The sequence below is a fragment of the Phalacrocorax carbo genome, chromosome 1, assembly GCF_963921805.1.
Source record: "Phalacrocorax carbo chromosome 1, bPhaCar2.1, whole genome shotgun sequence".
In the NCBI taxonomy this organism is placed as follows: domain Eukaryota; kingdom Metazoa; phylum Chordata; class Aves; order Suliformes; family Phalacrocoracidae; genus Phalacrocorax; species Phalacrocorax carbo.
In genome coordinates this window covers 11,496,589-11,516,974 of record NC_087513.1, presented here as the reverse complement: position 1 = coordinate 11,516,974, position 20,386 = coordinate 11,496,589, and the positions used below count along the sequence as shown (strand labels likewise).

At 36.4% G+C, this 20,386-nt stretch overlaps 1 protein-coding gene across 5 annotated transcripts in view; it reads right to left on the bottom strand.

Annotated features, from left to right (window-relative positions):
• The window catches only part of CACNA2D1 (calcium voltage-gated channel auxiliary subunit alpha2delta 1), a 422,362-nt gene that overhangs the window by 178,664 nt on the left and 223,312 nt on the right, over positions 1 to 20,386 (bottom strand). For all 5 annotated transcript variants that reach the window (XM_064443928.1, XM_064443935.1, XM_064443902.1 and 2 more), the window contains exon 5: positions 18,990 to 19,034. In XM_064443928.1, coding sequence (XP_064299998.1) covers positions 18,990 to 19,034 — 45 coding nt within the window. The remainder of the gene's footprint in view (positions 1 to 18,989; positions 19,035 to 20,386) is intronic.

Sequence of the window (20,386 nt, the reverse complement as noted above, 5' to 3'; positions counted from 1 at the left end):
TTGCTTTTCTTAATGAAATTTAATAAAACTACCTTTATCTTGACCCACAAGTTTTTTGCCATCTCATTTTCTCCCCCCTGTCCTTCTGGGGAGGGGGAGTGATAGAGGGGGGGAGTGATAGAGCGGCTTGGTGGGCACCTGGTGGCCAGCCAAGGTCAACCCACCACAAACCATTATAACTTACTTTGAAGTGTGCAAACTGGAGGCAGGATCAGTAACAGTTTATGCGTTCTATGATTTAAAGTGATACAGCGTTACGATAGCTTCAGTCAGCGTAATTTGGCTCAATTTTTACATAGGTTTTTGTAGGTTATTTGCTTCTACATTGTCCCACAGGATTTCCACCCCACCACCCACCACCACCCACCCGAACTGAAATGCTATACGTGAAGCAAATTCTGTAGTTCTTTTCACAAGTTATCTTTTCACTTCATGCTGCTCAAAGTAATGAGTTTGTCTAATTCTGCAAATGCAATCTCAACAATCAATCGTTCGGGGGAGAAAATTTCTCTCCTACCTGAAAAACTTTTGATTTTAAAAAAACCTAACAGTCGTATTTCTTAAATTAGTACCGATGACTACAAACTCTCAATGCTTTCACAGAACACTTCAGAAAAGAACTGGGGACCATCGAGCCACATTATTACAATAAAACACCAGAATGAGTGTGTGTCATTTCTTCCAACTAATTTTCCACAGAAATATTTGGGAGGGAGGGGTTGGTAAAAGAGAAAGGGGGTAAGCCAGAAGGTCTGTCCTAGCAGGTCCTGCACAGAAGTTTTCATGCTACAGTATATTTAGATTTTTGACTGAAATTCCTGAAGCATCTAAACATAGAATTATCATGTTTCTTCTGCTTGGTATTTCAATTTCATTCCAAGTAATAGATACTAGCTTTCAGCCTCTCCCATCACTCATGTGCTATGGAAGAAGCTTCAAGTCTACTGCCAAAATTTAAGCTTTGATGAAACTGAAAGCGTTTAAACAATCCACCTGAATGCCTTAAACTTTCAAACACAAAGTCTATTTCTGCCATTTCTAACAGCACACACCCAGGCCCCCCTCAGAAATGACTGTGATAAAGACTGGATCTGTTATTCTTCTTATCAATATTTCATGATACCAAAACCAAAAACTGAATCTAAAAATTTAACTATGTTTTTCTCAATTTGATTGATTCACCTACTTCAGCTGAGCTGTGTTTTATACCTACCTCTGTGGCCTTGATGGAAAGCAGTGGATCTATCAGAACTACATGAAATAACCTAGAAGGTTTTGCATCCCAGTTGTTGACTTTTCATGGGAGTATTTTGTGATGTATAACTCTGATATTGAAACAATGCATCTCTATGCCCCCAAAACCCAGAGACACCAGATGACAAAATCCTTTAAAAGTTCTGTAGTTTCCTTCACACAGGATTAATTTTGCTATTAAACCTAAAGGTGTCCGTGCTAGTTCTGCATGTAACAGGCAAGTATCAGAAGCACTAGGGGCAAATTAATATCACAATTACTCATTGCCACTACCTCCTGACCAGCAAGACTAATGCTGTGCCAGACCTTACACATCCAATTTTTATAGTGGGTTCTCCTTTATAAAGTAGAAACTATCTAGTTTTCATTTGCAAAATGTATGAATTACAAGTAACCTACATCTAAATTAGAAAAAAGAAAAAGATAAGGAAAGACTAAAAAGGAAAAGCTCAATGTTTTTAGTCATTTTGGTCTGGTATTTCTATCAAAAGCCTGACAGATTGTGGCATTGGTTGGTACAGTTTCAATACTCAGTTAAATTTTATTTTCAGGGGAGTAGAAAACACATATTTTGAAGGAAAATAATCCAGCATGTGAATATAATTAAAGTCCAACTCCAAGCAATTTCTCTCTCAAGTCAGGAGCTGAAACGCAATCAATACTGGCACGAGAAAATCCCACAGGAGATAGTGGTTGAAGATTAATTTTCTATCTATTCAAACCTGGCCTTCACTTATTGAATTACATTGTTACCTACCACTGACAGTCAGCAAAATAACTCACTCATTTCTCTGCAGTGAATCTCCAGACCAATTTCTCTCTCCCTTGTGAGACAGATAAAATCCATTTCTCTTTTCAGTTCACATTTGTGCCATTTTAAGGCGCTTTTTTTTAATAAATACAGTATTTTTTCATATGTCTACTGTTCACCATCAGAATAAAAGGAAATTGATACAGCAGATAAAATTCAGGTAAAGTGGGTTCTCCTGTAGGTGTCCTTTGCGATCTTGGCAAAATCACTTTTTCCATGATCTAAAGCAAACTGGAGGTTACTTTCTCATTTTCATAAGCCAAATAATAACAGAAACAATTCAACTTCTCTCTTAAGGGCTTTGTGATTATAAATTAATGTATGTACATGAGGTAACTGGAAAGTTTATGCCAAGAGGCATCACTGAATGATGTGTATAGAAAAACAACCAACCATTAAACCAAAATAACAAGGTTATTTCAAGAGACTCTGACATAGTTTACCCGCCTACTTCATTGCAGCCAAACATATCCCAAATCTTTCCCACAGCATTCAGTTACTTTTCATCATCATAGCCATAGGAAGATGAGTGGATTTTCTATCTCTAAAAGTAAATTTTCACTTAGTTAAAAAGCACTGGTGTCACCAGGGCTGGAGTAGCTGCAGCTACTCTAGAAATGAGAAATATTTTTTAGACAAATATGAAACATTTTTTTTTTTTGCATCTTGCAACTGTTGAAAACTGACGATCAGAAGACTGTTTTTCATTAAAAAAAATGCAATCAATGAAACACACAACAAACCACAACCAAATGGAAGCAATCTTCAGTTGTTTTCTGAAGGCAGACTCTTTTCAGGAACAAGGTGGAAGTTGTTCAAATCATCAGAACTGATTTAACATGAGGACAAAAGAATAAAAGGTACTTTTTTTTTTTTTTAATTCCTGAACCAATATCCAGCAAAAAAACAGTGGCACCTGCCTGCTTTCACACTTATGTAAAACAGAAAGGAATTGGTTGCTAGTATTTTCCATTGCCCTAGTATCTAGGGACTGTGTTTTGCATAAACCCTCGCTGTCCCTATCAATGCCATTTTAGAGAATGAATGTGGAGATGGAATTAGAATTGTTATGGTTTTAGGGACATCAAAATTCTTGCCCTGTAATTCCTTTCTATCTTTCCTTGCAGATTTCTAAGTGTTATATTTTTATACCTGGGTTTCTGCCCTGTTTTGATTTCTGAGTATCTGTTGGAATTTCTAAATGTAAAATTTTAAACAATTGAGTCATGCTGCCTATGCTTCTTCTAGTCCACTCCCAGACCTACTCTGCACAAACCAATGCTACCATATACAAAATAAGCATAGATTTTTTCCTACACTCAGTTCTTTACACAAAATCAGTTTTGCTGGTTTGTTGGATTTTTTTCCTCCCTGGGGAAAGTAATCCAGAGGAACTACATACACAGCCCCTCCAACACTGCTTGTGGCCCCATTAAAAAGCAACAGCTGGGCCTGATGGGGAGAGTAAAATGAGATGTCACCTGAAGTACCTGGCTCAGCAATACGGCTGCACAAGGATGGGAACAGCTCTTCTAAGGATAAGAGCGAGGAAAGCTAATTTTGAAGAGGCAGCTAGAATGCACTTCTAATAGCCATAGCACTTTCACAGCATTTTAGATAATGTCATGAGTGCATTGCCTTCTCATAACTTTTTAAATTTCCTTTTCAATAGATGTGATTTTCCAGCTGTGGGACAACTGCTGAGTGCATTTAGGTGGTTGTGACAGAACTGCAAAGAGTTTACTTCATTTTTGTTTGTGTGTCAGTGGGGGTCTGTGGACATCATTCAGCTACACTAAGATTTTAAAGAAAAGTGACATCCTTCTGTCTACTCTCAGGGACAAAACTTGACCAAAAGAGTTATAAATAAAATAAGAAAGCAATTGGCTCAGAGCTTAAATGTTCTTACTTTATCTGTTAGACAACAGAGTGGCGTTAAACATAAGAATTTATATACATATTCATATATATAAACATAAGATTATATATATATATAAATATATATAGGGCCTGGGTAGCTTCAGATGTAGGGAAACAGTTTTCTATTTGCAACTGTCAGTATGTAATGCTCAAGGGCCATTTATTTAAAATATATATGAGTTGATTTCAGAGCTTTTAGTGTTTCCGTATGCTTCTAATGTATCAGTCGTTTGCTGGATGTCAGTAAGAAAATAAATGGAACACTGGATTGAGTAGTTCTATTTTAAAAAATCCAGATTTCTTCTATAGCAGTCATTTTATTTTCAGCATTCTGCCAACTGAATAACTTTAGTATGTATCAAATATAGAGTCAAATTAGTTAAAAAGCATTTATTTGCCTCTTAAGCCATTTTTCTGAATGCAGACTATCTTTTCCTGATATTCATTACCATACATCTACTTACAGGCTTGTCCCTGTCTACTGTGTACACAACTATATCTTTTTTTATGGATAGTTCAAAACCTGCTTTATTCATTCATCTGAACTCCATGGTTCACAGCTTCTGATTAGAGCTTTCAGATACCCACAAAATTATTATATATCCAAAACATAATAGTGTTTTGTTTTTCTTTGTATCCAACCTACTGCAGTCACTGCATCATGAGCTTGGTTTTGCAAATAAATGAATCCTTGATGTAATTAATTTATCAGATGTAAGGACTTTGAAGTGTGGGGACAGACTTTTTTAGCAGGGCCTGTTGGATAGGACAAAGGGTAATGGTTTTAAACTAATATAGGGTAGGTTTGGACTAGATATAAAGAGGAAATTTTTTATGATGAGGGTGGTGAAACACTGGGACAGGTTGCCCGGAGAGGTGGCAGATGCCCCATCCCTGGAAACATTCAAGGTCAGGCTGGACGGGGCTCTGAACAACCTGATCTAGTCGAAGATGTCCCTGCTCACTGCAGGGGGCTGGACTAGATGGCCTTTAAAGATCTCTTCCAACCCCAAACATTCTATGAATCTATGAAAATCTGATGCTTTTGAAGCATTTCAGTGAATTACATTTTAGAGAAACAGATGAACAGGACTGAGTTTTCCTAATTTCTTCAGGTGGAGAGAGTTTCAAAACAGAAGTCCAAGCTTCTGGAAATCAACTTCTGTTTGAGAGAGCTGGCATTACATCTATGAGTGTGTCTTAAATACCACGACTGAGGGAATTATAGTTTCTTGTAAATAATACAACTATTTTCTTAATTTCTGACCAAAAGGAACATTATCAAGATACAAGATATCATTTGGCAATAAACTAAAAAAATATTATAATAAATGAACGAATGGAAATTATAACACCAATTATTTTTCATTTCTAATGATTATACCAGCATTTTATCATCCATGATGTGAAGAGAAATGCTAAAAGGACTGATACATTTTCTATTTTGAATCATATCCACAGGACTTATCCTTGCATTTTGTAGCTATGCCTTATAAATAATTAAATAAAACTATCAATTTTGCAGGTAGGAAACTGGCAGAGACAGCCTGTTTTCAATGACATGATGCACAATTACCCAGCTAGAAAAGGTATTCAGCACATGGCTGCTCAAATACTAAAGAAGGAATTCCATTGTAGACTAGTGGTCCACATGGGACAGAATATGCCAATACATCAATTTACTAATAGTTTTTCCACAGGAAGTGGAGTAGACACATGTTCAGATTTAATCTTTTAAACTGAAGATAAGAATTGAGATTCCTACTGGACTTACTAACTGGAACTTGCTATTCCATCTTGTAAGCCAAGACCACTCCTCCACCTCCTTGATATTTACTTGAAAACTGAAAGTATAAGTTGCCTGAATCAGCCTGCTCTGCAACTAATCTCCACCGAGCTCAGGAAGACCACCTACTTGCAACCATGGGCCCAAAGCAAGGAAGCCACAATACATGTGCCTCTGATTTGAAAAGGCAAAGAAGAGATTCTACTCTGTAAGTGTCTCAAGAAGGTAAGGCTAAGGAGGTTAGATCAAGTGGCAGGATGAGGGGCTGAAAATTTGAAGTCACCTAAGCATATTAGCAATGAATGAAATTTATTTTGAAGACCTATGCAAACAGCTTGTCTTTCCTAAAACTGTCACAATATTTTAGTGAGTTGGACTTAGTATGTGTTGAAAGCCTGATTTCTTATTTAATAATCAGAAAAGAACTGAAAGTTTTGTTCTTTTCTCATGACTACAGGTTACAGCTGATCTTCACAGCAAAGCTGAATAAAGTATGCTGTAGTAACATCAGTATGCAAAAATTCATTTGTGTCCTTTCCTATTTTCTCTTTAACTGCAATGTCAGGCAAAATGAAATATGTATTTTAAATATCTAAGCACATAAGGCACATAAGACATATTTATCTTCCTAAAGATAAGTGTGACACTTCCTCCCCACCCCCTAAGACTCTCCCAGTCCCCACAGTGCTTCGAGGATGATGCTGCCTTATGACGACACCAGCACTCTTGGATCCATCCCATCTGATCCCATGGACTTGTGTATGTCTGACTTGCTCCAGTGGTCCCTACATCTATCTTCCGCTGTTGTGGAAATAGCTCCTGTCCCATAGCTCTGCTGTCAGGCTAAGAGACTTGGCAGACTGAGGCAAAGAAGGCACCAAGTACCTTATCCTCATTATGTCCTTAGCCACAAGGTCCCCTCCCCATTGAGAAGTTTATTTAGATTTCCTTTTGATATCAACATTCTTAAAGAAACACTTCTTGTTTCTTTACACCCCTCGGCAATACAAACCCCAACTGAAATTTAGCTTTGCTAATTCTATTCCTTCCATCCTTGAAGGTACAGGCAACATCTCCATAGCTCTCCTGGCTCATACATCCTCATCAGGAGTCCAGGAGTCATGATGTGTATCCCCATCTGAACCTCCCAACTTGGCTCTCTTCTACATGGGGTGATGGCCTATGAAAACTCAGGAGTTTTGGACCAGGGTGTTCACTAAGACAGATTTTCCTGCCGGCCCTTAAGGTATCATGTATCAGACAGACGTACCTACCCCAGCACTGACTTTGATAGTGGCTTGACTGGATAAGATAATGTCATCAGCCAACACTAGGAATATATAGTCATATTAGAATAAAAGCACACCTTACTATAACTGATTAAAATGTTATGAGCAGTTCAGAAAAACCCAGTGAATTATTAAAAAAAAATCCTTTAAAATTCATAACCTCCTTCAAATTACTGTAGTCACATCCCACTAGAGTACTCACGCATATGTAATGAAATAAAATTAAAATATCCGTTATTTACAAAAATCCCATAGAATACTTGGTCATCTACAATTTCAAGACCAAAACGTACTCTGGATAATTTAGATTTTTCATACATCATCCAATTAAATTTCAAACTAGAGATTGTTCTAATGTTATTGGAATAAATTACACTGCCTACCTTTTACCACCCCCACATCTGATTAAAGATCATATCCCTGGAGAATAAGAACTGTTAAATTATCTTAACGGTTCATTGGGAATCAGTTATAATACCCACTGAATGTGAACATTTAATTAATTTGATTTTTTCATTTGATGCAGTTGTCTTTGCCTTGCTTTGCTAAGCCATCAGCTGATCCGGTTTCACAGCACATTCCTATCTTCAGTCATACTGGTTACGTCCAGATTTCGTACATCTTGCAGCATACTAATTGGTTATTGCTCTTCCTTCGTAATTTGTAATGTCTTCTGTGTCAATAACAACATCAGTAACAGTAAAGACCTGCTTTGAGGAGGAGGTTGGAATACATGACCTCCAGAAGCCCTCCTAATCTAATTTTTTCTGTGATTCTCTGAGTTAATGGTAATGGGGCTCAAAACACTATACAAACATCACTCACTAATTCATGTTCACATAAATATAATGCAGCTTTTCACTAATTAAACGCCAGCTGTATCTAAGTAGATAAAAGCAGTAGTTAACACAAAACCATGCACTGACCTCTGGGTTACATATGCACCGTAGACTTTCCCTGCAAACTTAATACTATATAATAATTTAGAGTAAACTGCCATAACACTATGTAAAGCTATTTATATGTTTTTTTTTAAATGCTAGTATAGTGAAATCCTAACAATGCACTAAGTTAGAAGAATAGCATTCACAGAGACTGAGGGAAATTTTAGAAGGATATTCTGCCCAAGAAGAGAAGAACATCAGAAGGAAAACCAACAAACACAACAAAACAAACCAGGAAAAAAAAAAACAAAGCAAACAAGAAAAGAAAAAAGGAAAAAAATAAAAAGGAAAGAAGAAACAGGTCAACTTTAGACATGGAAAGAACTAAAAAAGAGTCAGTAAAAAAACAAAAACAAAAACAAAGACACAAAGACAAAAAAACCCCAACTTTGTAAAAGGTCAGCTGAAGCCACATTTAAAAGTTTTTAAGGTCTGCACAATGTGATTCCCCACTGGATTAAAAGTTATTTGCAATATACACCATAAAGAAGAGCTGCAAGAGTAACTTTAATCCACCTTTTCTCACACCAGCACTACTCCGAAAGACTTCAAGTCACAACACAAAAGCAGAAGCCCAGATGGCCTTTCACAGCCATGTGGGCAAGAAATGTTTCTGAAGATAAACCCCAGATTGCTTCCTACTTAGCCCTGCTCAAGGCATGACTCAGGTGTAGAACTACACAGTTAATGACCTTGCATAAAACGAGAACCTTCAGTTCTGAAGCTCTGCTGCTTTGCCATATTTATGGCAAGTACTGGAAACTAGAGATGTTAATGAAAAGAACTGCAGGAAAGGATAACACTGGATACAGTAAGAAAGCCTTGTATGTCATAGAATAGACCGATCATCCACTTCCAAACATCTACAAATGCAATGCTTTATATTAGATATTGTTGTCTTCTTCAGTCTATTTTTTTCATCTATTTTCCAAAAACAGCAGGGACAGAGCATGTTGAGAATGGGTATGTGGAAAGGCCAGGGAAAGCGATCCAGCCTTTTGCAGATGATATTGGCTGGTTCAGAAATACTCTCATCTGCAGAGTCAGGGGAAGGGCAGGAATAGGCGAGGAACTGTGTTTCAAATCACTTAAACCACAGGGAACTCCCTGAAAATCCCGAAACAATGCAATGCATAGAGTATTTCCTGTCTGGGGATATATTCAGAATCATAAACTACTCTAAAAGTATCTCCAAGAAAGCCAATATGGTATTATGTCTCTGAGTAAAGCAACATTTCAGGTCATCTAAGGAAAGCAAAACTACGTATTAATCTCCCAATCAACTAATAATAACTGTATACATCTCCCAGAATGGGGATTCCAGAGTATCTCCTTTGCCCCATATGCAAACTGAATATTAGAGCCAATTATGGAGTTATAATATTTACCTCATCTCAGCCATACTTATGACCAAGCATTCATTTGGTCATTTCTTTAATCTGAGATATGAGTAAGCAGTACGTCAGCAGAATCACAGCAGACACCCCTACCAGCACGTTGTTCTTCTTTTTAACTTTTTAAACTTGAAAACAGATTTTGGCGATATAGCTATCTTGAGTCTTAATAGTAAATCTTATTAAAATATTATAAATGCTCCATTCCATTTTTCTTGATCTGATTTGCAGTTTTCAAAGGCTACTTCTACCTTCAGTTGATCATATGAAAACATTAGATTCAATAATTCGTTTTGGTTTGTATCAGTCAAAAATCTCAGTGTGACCAGCACATTTCAAAGGGACATGTCAAAACCCTCGTACAACATTGCTATCTATAATCAAGCAACAAAGTACTCGCTGAAAATCACTACTTCAAATGCTATAAACACTCTATAACAAGTTCAGCTTTTGGAGTTGCTTTTACTTACCAATAAACAATTATACTGCATTCACTGCAATTGTTATCACTCATGCATTTGATATTAGTAGGAAATATCCTGAAGGAAGAAGTTTTCCATTAAACTGATGAATTACTAGCTTTAGGGATGAATTCTGATCTTTGGTGTGGCATAAACTTAGCCTCCATGGGAACACTTCAAGCACTGCTCTTTTGTGCAAATTTGCCTTCAAGGTAAGATTCTCCACATTAAGAACATCCTCATCTTTTTTAGGACGCTGACAACTGCAGTTATCACTCTTGCCATTATTATTTCATAACTCTGTTTCACAGGTTGGAGATAGCTTTGGGGCAGCCATATATTTCATTATCATGTATTTTTTAGTGCAGCTTTGAACGTATATTCATTTGGGAGAAGAGACAACCTGCACAAATTTGAATAAAGGAATATAAACCTGACACCTAGTTTTTTAACCAGAATACTAAAAAAAAAAAAAAAAAAAAAAAAAGGCAAGAATCCCTGCTCCCCATGGAAATAAATGATTATAATTTCAATAGGAAGCTCAAAGGAATGACTTTTCTCCTTCTAGGTTGGACTCGAGCTTACCTATAGTGCCTTGAAATTGAAAGAATGTACATGTTTCCCAGTGATACTTGGTAAAAGGCACACATTTCTCAGTGAACAATGCAAAAAGTCCTGGTACTACAGCAGCCAATGTCAATCATGCCCTCACTATCAGTTCCGGCGCTCATTTTCCAAAGAACAGCATCCAAATCGCACTGTTAGACGTGATAACACTGGAGTCCAGACATGAAAGAGGAAAGTATGCAGCAAAAAACCAGTGGAGTATGCTTTTTCCTAAAAGACCTGGAAGTCAAGGTAAAACGAAATTACTAGATATAAGAACAATAAGTCCTATTGTATAAAAAGGATGAACACCATGTGCAAGACCAAAAAACATAAAATATGGTCTCCCTGCTTACTCCTCCTCCTCATACACTAAAGATAAGATGCTTTGTGATATAACAGAATTTTTCACATCTTCACTACAGCAAGAAGTGTATATTTTAACCATGATTTTTATTATACACTGCAGTGAGAGAGATACAACACTCCAAAGCAGAATTATTTTGTTACATAAAAAAGGACAAAATATGGATCCACCCTTTCAGGGCAGTCCATTTTCAAATATATTAATTCAAATGGAAATTTTTCAATGTAGGTATGAAATAAAGTATCTTCTAGGATATCTGGAATATAACTTAAAAGAGTAATATCTATGAATATGTTGTATATTTGAGAAGCACAGGACAGAGGCTTGGAATACTCTCAGGAATAAAAAAACGCAACCAGGAAGTGTTTTCTGAAAATGGAAATAAGTTATGACATCTATGGGAATCTATAAAATTTTTCCCTCTTCATTTCATAAAATTTTAAGTGTATTATAGACTTAATTATTAATTCCAAGTACTACAAGCCAGTATCAAAAAATGTAAGTGAATAATCAAGATATAGCTTAATAGAAATGAAATTACAATTGAAAAATATGACATTTATTACAGATTAGAAATTCCTATTCTAATGAAACATCTCTAAGGCATTAAAAATGTTCGCTAAATAGGTGTGTGAACAGTCCTATTCTGACAGCCTTTCATAATGGAAGCTATAATTTATACTAGCACAAATGTTCTTTCACTCTTACAGCTTAGGTCAGTCTAAGAGTAAAACACCCTGGCAAAATGTCTGCCTTGTCTATAAAAAAAAAAAAGTCCAGAACAGGGTATTTGTCTCTATAGCTAACACCAGTTACAGTGATACAGAAAAAAACAACGACAAAAAAATATCACAAAAAACCCTAACAAAATCCATGTGGTATCACCAAGAACCAGAAAAATTTTGGCACAGATGCAGCCTAAGTCGTTAAAGAGTTCAAATTCAAAAAATCTCCATCAAACATCAGTCAACTAATATTTCAGTCTATTTACAAACTTAGCCATTAGCCCATTTCACTGTCATGATTCTCCAAGAATGTACAAAAAGTCATCTAAAACAAGTGCTAGGTAGTGTTTTCCAGTGAAACATTCACATGCCTAATTCTACCACGCACCATCAAGAGATGCGACTTTAAACAGAAAATAGGAGAACGAGGTATGCAAATATATGTAAATATTATTTAATCAGATACCTGCAATATCTTGTCCTGCTGCAAAACCCTAGTAGGTTCAGAAGGAGAAGAAAATTAATCTAAAAAGAGATGCAACTTACACACATGAACAACAACAACAAATAATTGAACTCTAGAGACACCTGCTATACATACAAGGGGTACTTGTTGGCACCTTCTTGAGTGCAGAGGTGTATGAATCACAGTTCTTGTCAAGTTATCTAACTACACTTTCCAATCTGTATGAAATATATTTTGCCCACTTACGATAAATGAGAATAGCTGGGATAAATTCTTTATGGCTCATTTTAACATTTTTTTGAGCATCAAAGAAGTAAAGGACAAAGAGAAGATAAAAAGAAACACGACATGTCATAATTGTGACTGTAGCTATTTCACAGTTACCTGTGATGTTGTAATGTCAAGCCACATTAGTTGTCATACAATGAAAGCAGCGGGAATAAGAGCACCACACAACTTTAGATAAGGAAGTTAGCTGGCTACTATCTCTAGGCTGCCCCATTGTAAAAGGAAACTAGGTCTTCTACAGCCTAGCACTTAAGCTCATCCTAAATTGTCAGAGACAAATTTCCCACTGGAAATGCCTATTCTTCACTGTCTATGAAATATGGAAAAAATGAGTAGCATCAGCTCAGGAAAAAAAAGAGTGCTTTAAAATCCACCTATAGCAATAACCAGATGGTAGCACACTGATTTTGTTATTTGCATGCTGGCATCCAGAGCCACTCAAAGCACTGAGATGGAACATCTCTTACGTATGCAGATACAAGGGAGATTTCTGAAGATATGTATTATCAGAATAAGGTTGAAAAAAAACTTCAAAAACCAGAGGAAATTTGTATCTGCTGGATGACATGTAACAGGTAAAGCAGTCTCCACCCCAGCTTTATACTGTCAGGGCAGGTCTTTATATTTAGTCTCACTTTTCAGTCCAGCAACTGGCAGCTGGTGGACTTGCAGAAACCTGGCATCACCTTTCCAGTCTCTAGAAAAGTCTCTTTACACCTGTTACCTTTGAGACCTGATCCCTGGAGAGAGCCCTGGAGATCCCTGGAACTCCAGGGGGGATGTCCCAGCTCCAGACCCTCCACCCAGCTGACCATAATCAGATGCCATCTCCCCCTCAGGGGCTCTACCTGCACCAACACGCAGCTCCTGGGACACTGGCTTACAAAGAAAACCCTTCTTTTCTGCTGCCCAGCTACAAAATACATAAAATACTATATTTGTTTGTTCAATAAGGCAAATCATTCTGCTCTTTTTCAATGTATGGTATACGGAGAAAAGCCAGAAAACGCCTGAGTTCCAGCAGGAGAAAAAAAAAATCAGCATTTCTTTGATTAAATCTAGTATAGGTTCAGACTTGGTTTCAAGCAAACCTGGGCTAATTCATTAACAGACTTCTTTTTACTAAGCTTATAATAGCTGCAAATCAAAGACAATTTTGTAATACTTGATACCATAAATTAGTAGAATAAAAAAGACTTGTGTAAAGGTATAAGCAGAGATGGAATAAACTTCCAGTGCCACTGCCAACATGCCTCTAAATCTCAGTGTCTCTTCTAGGGAAAAAGCAGACGTACAAGGAGCGTGCCTCTTAGATAGCCACCCTGTTCTCTGCTTACTTCTGCCCAATATTTACTGTGACCTTATATTCATATTTAAGAAACAAACAAAAAAACGTTTGAGGGGTGGAAATTATTTTGTTTTCTAAAAAGCATAGGATATGTACTTTCTGAAGCAAGTAGGGGGATGTGTCCTGTTTGAAACTGTTCTCACCTCTCAGCTCTGTTTTAAAATGGGAGATGGATTTGGTGCGTGGAAAGAGAACAGGTTACAGCTTACCCACATTTCCAATGAAGATCAGGGTGTTTTAAAAAACACTTACAAAAGAGCAGGCAAAAGATTATTACAATCAATTCTTATGTTCTCCAGCTGATGCATTCCACATTATATGCCCAGAATTGTGGTACGTTAAGGCCCACCAGGAAATTTTTGAAGTTATGTTTACATTCATACCTAATCATCCTTTCTTATTTTTACACAATTTGCAACTTGATGTAGATATATGGGTTTTTTCATCATTGTTATTTAAAAAAACCTTGATAGCTGCATTTATGCTGTAGCTTTAAACTCAAAGAGAGCAAATGTTTCACATATTATTCCAAAATAACAAGGTATCACTGAAATAGGAACACTATCTAAACCATGTGGCAAAGACAGCTTATGAGTTTTAAAAGATTTCTCCCTAAAAGTTTTATGAAGTAATAAAAAAGCTGTTGCCCTAGTCATAGAGTGAATTCACATTTTGTGCGGGTATTTACTCCCCAAAGGGACCCATAATTTTAAAGCCTTCACGTTAATTCAGTAAAATAAAATAAAAAGTGCTACTATCACGTAATGCATGATCAATTACTGCACAAGAAGCACTGCTCTCTTAGTCATGACCGCAATCCAACATGGGAATCTATGAAGGAAATCTCTAATAAATCACTTATGCTAACTAGGGGCACAACTCTTGCCAGGGATGCAACTGGCTGCTCCTAATTAAAGCCTGATATGAATGAGACCTACAGTGGAGCTGCAAACTCCAGTGAGGTGTGGCTGGTTTCATGTTAAAGAAACATTTGTTTCTTTATTTGTAATACTTAATCCTTTCAGTTAAATCACTGAAAAATTTCAATCTTCTTTTCGTTAGGCTGTTGTAGCCTGTGCAGGAAGCAGTTTATAAAACCAAGAAAAGAAACTACTCTAAAAAAGGTAGAAAAGGAGCAAGATGCAGAGAGGAAGGAATCAAGGAAGAATGAAAATGAAGCAATCGAGCAATTCAGTGCATAGTGGAGGGGTGGATTACCTGAACACATGGAAACAGAAAAATTAGATTTAGAAAGAATCTATAAAGAAGATATGGAATGACTAGAAATAAAATAGAGACCAGTACAAAAAAGAGGAAAGAACTGAACAGTGAAGCAAAGATGACTATAAATAGGGTGGGGTACAAAGGACAAGAAAAGAAAACAGACAAAACAATATTAAAACTTATGGGAAAGGGCATCTTAATGTGTTACCACTCAGCTGTCCAATAAAAACACTGCAGCGTTTGTCCAAGTACGACACAAGCAGTTGACACCTGCAAATTAAAGGGCATGACACAGACTGCAATATATCAAACTGAAAGGGTTCTAGGGAATAGGACAGTGAATGAAAACCTGAGGGATCTGTATTAAATTACAGATTTGACCATCATCTCTCTATGAGTTATGAAAAATGGGAATATAATACCTCCTACCTTGTTGTGAGGATAAAACTCATTAATTATCGTGAACAGCTCACACATTACATAAGCGCTGCGGGGGAAATAAGCCAGTAGAATCTAATTGCTGTTGCAGGATAAAGAGTACAAAAGGTATATTACTGATTGATGGATTAAGGGGTTACAAGCTGATTGTTTTATCTGTGAGACTGAGAAATCCAAAGGCCAAGGAATGATTGGCCTTCGTGTGATTTTTTTTTTCCAAGTCCAAGCAAACAAGTCATTAGATTCAAAAAGGCCCATCGAGACAGCAGATGAAAAATGGGAGAGAATGATCCTGAATGTGGTACATAAACAGGAAGAAGGAAAGCAAACTATACCACAGCATATTAACATACAACAGAAAAAATACCAAGAATTTAAGTTGAAGTGTTGATTTTCTGATAAAGTTATAATTTTAAAAGGATAAGTGGAGACAAATAAGAACTGGCAGGCAGGACGAGAGATTCATGTCTTCCCATTCTTAAACATCTACAAGTTAAGATCTAAAAGGGTCCATTATAGGAACCTGGTCAACAGGGAGAAACACACATCTAGAAGCGATTCAGCTGACCTTAGACACCTATCTCAGAATAAACTGAACAGATCTCTAGAGGTACCCACAGTGACTAGCTTAGATATCTAATTTTAATAAATAAATTTCTGCTACTAATTACTCCTACTTGTACTGAAAGAGAAATATAATATCATGTCCTGTGATTAAATAAAGGCTCACAGCATGGAAGTGAAAAAAAAATGAACTTGTCAGAGACAGCAAAGAATGGATGGTAAAAGCAGTTTTACTAGCCAGTACTTCAGAGATTATTTTATTAAAATCTCTCTGTATAAGAAATATTTGCATAAAAATTTTAACAGTGAAAAACTGAAGACACATGGAAGAGACTTTTTTAGAAGGTGCACGGTAGTTGTACCTGAAATACTGGGCCTTTTAGAAGGATCCAATTCTGCATGTATAAATTACAACTCTGAAATAATTGGGGTTTTTTCTACAATATAAATAAGACTTATTTTGTTTATTAAGAATTAATACTGATATTGCAGCTGAAGGAGGATAATGTTTAGCATCACTATGAAATAGTCACCGTTTCTAAATAGCAACAATCATAGAATTATTTAGGTTGGAAAGGACCTTTAAGATCATCAAGTCCAACCATTAGCACTGCCAAGTCCACCTCTAAACCATGACCCTAAGCAGCACACCTACACATCTTTTGACTACCTCCAGGGATGGTGACTCCACCACTTCCCTGGGCAGCCTGTTCCGGTGCTTGACAACCCGTTTGGGGAAGAAATTTTTCCTAACATCCAGTCTAAACCTCCCCTGGTGCAACTTGAGGCCATTCTTTCTCATCCTATTGCTTGTCACTGGGGAGAGGAGCCTGACCCCCGCCTCGCTACAACCTCCTTTCAGGTAGTTGCAGAGAGCGATAAGGTCTCCCCTCAGCCTCCTTTTTGCCAGACTGAAAAGCCCCAGTTCCCTCAGCTGCTCCTCAAAAGACTTTTTCTCCAAACCCTTCACCACCTTTGTTGCTCTTTGGATGCAAAGAAGCAGAATTTGAGTATGTTTCTCTAGGATGAACAATCCAGCTCTTAGCAGATAAGCTAAACACATGCAGGATCAGTGGCTGAGATATCTGAGACTGGCCTCTCTCTTCATGATGCAATTAGAACTCATGGTGAACTTTTTAATGGTATCTCCTGAAGTCAAAACATTTGTTCTGATCAGCACGCTAAAATAGCTGAAATGACTGACAGAAAACACACACTCTCAACCAACCAGAGCTTGTAAATACTGTACTTTCTTGGCATCTTTTCCCTTCACATTGCTGTCTAAACTTAGAATTAAACAAAGAGATGAAAAGCAAAACAAAACAAAAACCTTTTTTTCCTTCTCCCTCTTTAACCTTTTGATTTGAGAATGGGTATGAAGGAAAGATAAATACTTATTTCAACACATATAGCCCTATAAAAATACTGGCAACTCAAATAGAACCAGTCTCAATGCTATATTTTTATATTTCACACAGCCCAAATAGCACAGATCTGCAAAACATTTCAGCCCACTAAGCTGAAATCCCTAGGACTTAAAATTTTTCATTGTGATTCAAAACATTTCAAAATAATAACTTAAGCTGGTGTTGGGTTTTGGTATCACGCTCTCTGATGCTGACACTATGTTAGAGTGTTAACTGTTTCTTGGCAGATTGGCCCTGACTCACGAGGAACTATTCTTAAATCAACAATAAAGGTTATTATTATAAACTTATTTCCAAGAGATCAAAAAGACATTAAAAGAAATAAAACTGAAACAGAAATGCGAATAGGACACCTGGTGGAATAAATTTTTTTTGTTTGGGGGAGAGAGGTTTGTGGGAGAAAAAAAATTCCTGAAGAAAGTCAAAGAAAATGAAAGTAAACTCTGGAACAGTATTTTTTTTCCTGCCTTGCCTAACAGACTTGGATTTGTGTTGTAGAGGTAGTCTTAATACCTTTCCCAATACTATTTAATCATAGCAGATATACAGCAGGGTCTTTTACTTCTCGCTATAATCTACCATCATGATATGGTACATGTAGATTAAAAATCCAATATTTAAGCTTTGTCATTCTGTTTCCAGAAGTGACTAGCACCTGCAATCCCAATGAATTTAAGCAGAAGAGACCAATATCTTTCAAATTTACATTCATTTTAATGAATTTTATTTAAAGCATGCAAATTTTAAAACTCAGCACAGTAGACTTTGTTGTATCTGAATTCCAGTACTCGCAGCTCTATATAAGCATATCAAATAGTTCTGCTTGACATGATCTATGTACATTCTTTAATTGCCTTACAGCAGAAGCATCAATTACAGTAGTGATGCCATCAATCTCTAAAGAATACTTGATTTAAAAGTGCAAATGAAGCATGCTGGCAATTTTGATTAATACATTTACAACATTTTTTCTATGGTTTTATAAATTAAATCCATAATGAAGACACGCAGTTGTATTACCTCAAGTGAAGGTGAGGATAACTTGTCTTCTCCCCAGAAGACATTAAGATTTTTAACAGTTAAAGCCAGATGGGAAACATAAGAGTTGTAGTATAGCCAGGAACTGAAATATATATTTTGCCTAAATCTTGGGACTGTATTTTCAATTTCCCCAAAACTTATTAGAGTCACATGAGTGATCACAAAATGCATGAAAAGAGTTGTTCAGTAACATTTTCCATCTGCTTTCCCCTCATGTAAAAAGTTTCATACAAAGAATACAGGAGAAAAAAAGATAATACGATCTTGGAAAATAGCGCCAGAAAATTATTCCTGCAGAGTAAAGTAAATTATTTACATTTATCATTTTGATTCTCCAGTCCTATAATTATGATTTTATCACATTTCAAAAAGTGAATGATATTGCTGTCAGGATCTTTTTTCTTCCCAGCACATTCCCTGCCTGATCAGTAACTCAGTATGAAAGAAGACAGACTTTGAGAATTAGAACATAAAATATTTTCTAGCTCTTGAGGAAACTTTTGAAGCCATTCCTAAGTTCCTTGGTTTCTTGCTTCTGCAAAATATTTAAATACTAGTTTTAGAGTTTCATTAATATTTCCAAACCCTTAATCTTCTGAGATTACAGGCAATGAAACATAAAGAAACCTTACTTACATCATTCTGATCATCTTTTGCATTGTAATAGATTATATCATTATTCTGTAAGAGAAAGAAAAGTAATTCTGTTAGTTTGAAAGTAGCAAATGAAGTTTATTAGCAACAATTTGTAGTAAAATACATTTTAAAATAAACCTGCATTCCTTTATGCATTCTCTTTGAAATGTGTCAGAACCAGACCTTTCCTTGCTCTCTCTTGCATATAATATTTCCCATGCTCGTATTTAATTCCATGCCTTTAATGCTTCTTCCCTAGTAAGCTACGTAAGTCACTCAAAAGGCAGTTAGAAAAAGTACAGACAACATGGGACAAAATCCGGAGCTCATGAAAGTCTTCTGTAAGCTGCTTCACATACAGACATAGGACTCTCTCACTATGCAATTAGGTGAGTTATGCAGCATGACATCTAGCAGGTAATAGATGCAACCACGCATGGGTATTGCTAAGTGGGTTAAGTATTTGTTGCACACACGTTTATTGTTTTATTCACCTCCCACAGTGAAAATAAAATCTGGGAAAATACATCACAGGTGAGTCTGGCTGTTGTAGCGCAGAGCAGGTCCTGGCAGCTCTGTGGAAACGCTGTACCATGTAATTCAAGCAAAGCAATGAAGGAGAAGATTACTAGTTTCCATTACAAAATCAGTCAGAGGCTTCATTCAGTGTAACATCTACAGCAGCTTGAAAATTGGGGTATTTTCAATGGAATATGGTTTTGTTTCCTCTTGAAATATTTCTGAACCACTTAAAAGCCTTAAAGGTTTAGGTTTACTGTAGTCGTTTTCTACTAAATAGAATTGTTGTAATGTGCCCTATAGTTTTTTGAATTAAAGTAAGAAATTGTTATGTTCATTTCTGTATGAAATAGACACATCTATGTACATAGCATTTTTAAGAACCATTACAGGTTTTGAATAAAGAAAAGGAAAAGTTACATTTCTTCATGTCCAGCAGCTTGTTTAAAATAAACAATTGCAATTAACCTCCAAAAATGGCCCTAATTTATATTTTCAATTCTGTTTATGGCACTACCTTTGGATTTATGGATCTAAATAAAAAGTTGATCACAAAAAATATTTTTTAATTTATAAATACCAACAGGAAAGAACTATCTCTGTAACCATTTTTCAGCGGGGTAACCCAACAACAATTATTACTTGCACTAAAAAACTACCACGACATGTGCTATAAGGTAATGTAGCTAATCTTTATAAACCATCGTTTTCCTCACTTCATAAATAATGATATCATTCGTTCTCTTTTGTGACCTTTTTGAGATCCAAACATGATATATATTTGAGATGAGCTAAATGCCATTTTGAAGCAAATGCCATTAACACAAACTCATCTTCTTTCCTTTTCCCTCAAAATGCACTTTTCCACTATTCCATCA